We start from the raw sequence: 2,115 nt of genomic DNA on the forward strand, positions 1-2,115 counted from the left end.
AGCCGGCCTCCTGTCTGCGGTCAGCTACAATTTGGGAGAGGAGCAGCGGAGCGTCTGTGGAGGGGGGGGGACGTCTGGAGCCGAGGTATTGCATTGCACTCATTGCATTGATTCTGTGCAGTATTTTCTGATGCAAAGCCTTTCAGAATCAATAAAGCAGGGGGATTATTATTTTTCAGGAAATGAGGTTTTAATAGGTAAATGTGGAGTAAAACTTTTCTACTTCTGTTATTTGCTGTTGTTTCTCAAATAAAAAGCATAATGATATTACAGCTTTCATTGATTAATTTCAAATTTGAAACATTGTCTAGCCTGTAAGGTGTAAACAAAAAAAAAATTAACCAAGTAATCGAATCGTATCATTGTGTTTTCTTGAGTATCAAAAATAATCGAATCGTTGGGTCAGGAAATCTGAATCGAATCGCCATGATGGATGTGATTCACAACCTTAACTACGACGCAGGCGACCTGGTTTCTGAGCATACAGCAGGCTGTAATCACAGCTTTTTATGCCTGTGGGAAGGAGGCCAGATGCCGGTCGTTAGGGAGTCGACCCATGTTTGAAAAACATGCGTTAACCTGCTACTTTCAGTGGGAAAGACTCTTTAGAAACGTTTAACTCTGGTTTTGTATCGTATTCCTGCACTCCTGCCACCCAACAGAAATGTTTAGAGCCTTGACACAGATAAATATGTTTGATCATTTCCCAGTAAACACGTATAGATCCCAGCAGGAAGGAGACGCATCACCTGAATATCAACCCTGCACAGTTTCTGGAATATCCAGCCACCAGGGAAACTTTATGTCTTTGGAACGGATGGAGGAAGTAACGTATGCCGTGAAGACGTCTGCACATCTGGAGGTGTTCTATGTGGCAGAGTTACTGCCATCCTCCTCAGTCCCTTAGTGATGGAGCAGGTGGTGCAGAGCAGCTACAGCCATGCAGAGAGCTCAGTCTACTAGATGGAAGTTAATGTATATCACAGAAGTTATGAAGGTTGAAAAGTTACTTAATATTTGTTTAAATCTCATTAACTAAGATAAAAAGTTTTGTAATTTGAACCACAGCTTTAATTTCCATCCATCCTGGCATTAATGATTAATTCATAACTACCTGTTTTGGATTCTCAGGGAAATAGAATGAACCTTTTCCTCCCGCTGTCTGACTTTTCCAGCTAAACCTTCCTGGTTTATTGAACGCAGCTCATCAGCCTCCATCATTAAAAACAATCAGGAATCATTTCAGCTCTAATTAAACCAAAAACCTTCTGCAAACATTCAGCAGCTTCTTCTGGACCTGTTTGGACTCCTGGGTCCAGGTGGGAATCTTCATTGTCCTCCTCACAGCAGACAGGAGATGGAAACCTTGGTGGTGGAGAAGGGGACGGTGTCTGGGTGGGGACAAACAGAGGAAAGCTGTTTAATACGGACAAAGAGACGTCCTGAGCTGCTCCTTGTTTGATGTTGGCGGCACCAAAGCGGTCCGCCGCCGGTTCTACTGGTACCGGCTGCACCATGGAGGAGATGATGTGAATTCTTCCTGAGGTTCAGGGTCTCACCTCTGTCCTTCAGCGTGCTGATGTACGCCTCCATGAACTCCTTCTCGCTGCTGTCCTTCACCTCCTCCTTCTGCTCCCTCCACCTCCTATTCTCCTTCTCTCTCCTTTTCTTCTCCTCTTCCTCCTTCCTCCTCTTCTCCCTGGAAGGATTGTCATACAGGCGGATGAACCTGTGGCAGCAGGAGAAGCAGACTGATCAGCGGGACATGAGGGTGTTGATGGATGAGGATGATGTGATGTTGGTACTTGATTTCCGGGCTGCTGCACAGCTTGGTCGGGGCGCTGGTCAGCTCGTCGCCGCTGACGACGATCATCTTCAGGGTGGAGATGTTGGTGAGACACAGCGGGAGGTAAGAGAGGTGGTTCTTATGGACGTACAAGGTGGTGAGCTCCTCCAGCCTGAACACACAAACGGCTTGAGGTCAAAGAAGAAAGAACATGAACCTCCTCCAGGTCTGGACATGATAGAGATAATTATGGAAAAGTCGCTCATATTCAGAATTCAAACTTCTGAAAGTTCTTTAAATCTGAAATGATTCCATCCTGTTCAATAAAT

At 45.2% G+C, this 2,115-nt stretch overlaps 1 protein-coding gene across 1 annotated transcript in view; it reads right to left on the reverse strand.

Annotated features, from left to right (window-relative positions):
• Positions 1–414: 414 nt before the first annotated feature.
• Positions 415–2,115, reverse strand: part of lrrc2 (leucine rich repeat containing 2) — an 11,623-nt gene continuing 9,922 nt past the window's right edge. The window contains exons 8-10 of the mRNA XM_015374560.1: positions 1,806–1,958; positions 1,560–1,729; positions 415–1,391 (exon numbers count right to left, since the gene is read on the reverse strand). Of these exons, the coding sequence (XP_015230046.1) occupies positions 1,342–1,391; positions 1,560–1,729; positions 1,806–1,958 (373 nt within the window). The 3' untranslated portion in view covers positions 415–1,341. The remainder of the gene's footprint in view (positions 1,392–1,559; positions 1,730–1,805; positions 1,959–2,115) is intronic.

This window comes from Cyprinodon variegatus, unplaced genomic scaffold (genome assembly GCF_000732505.1).
Source record: "Cyprinodon variegatus isolate N-32 unplaced genomic scaffold, C_variegatus-1.0 Scaffold105, whole genome shotgun sequence".
NCBI lineage: Eukaryota > Metazoa > Chordata > Actinopteri > Cyprinodontiformes > Cyprinodontidae > Cyprinodon > Cyprinodon variegatus.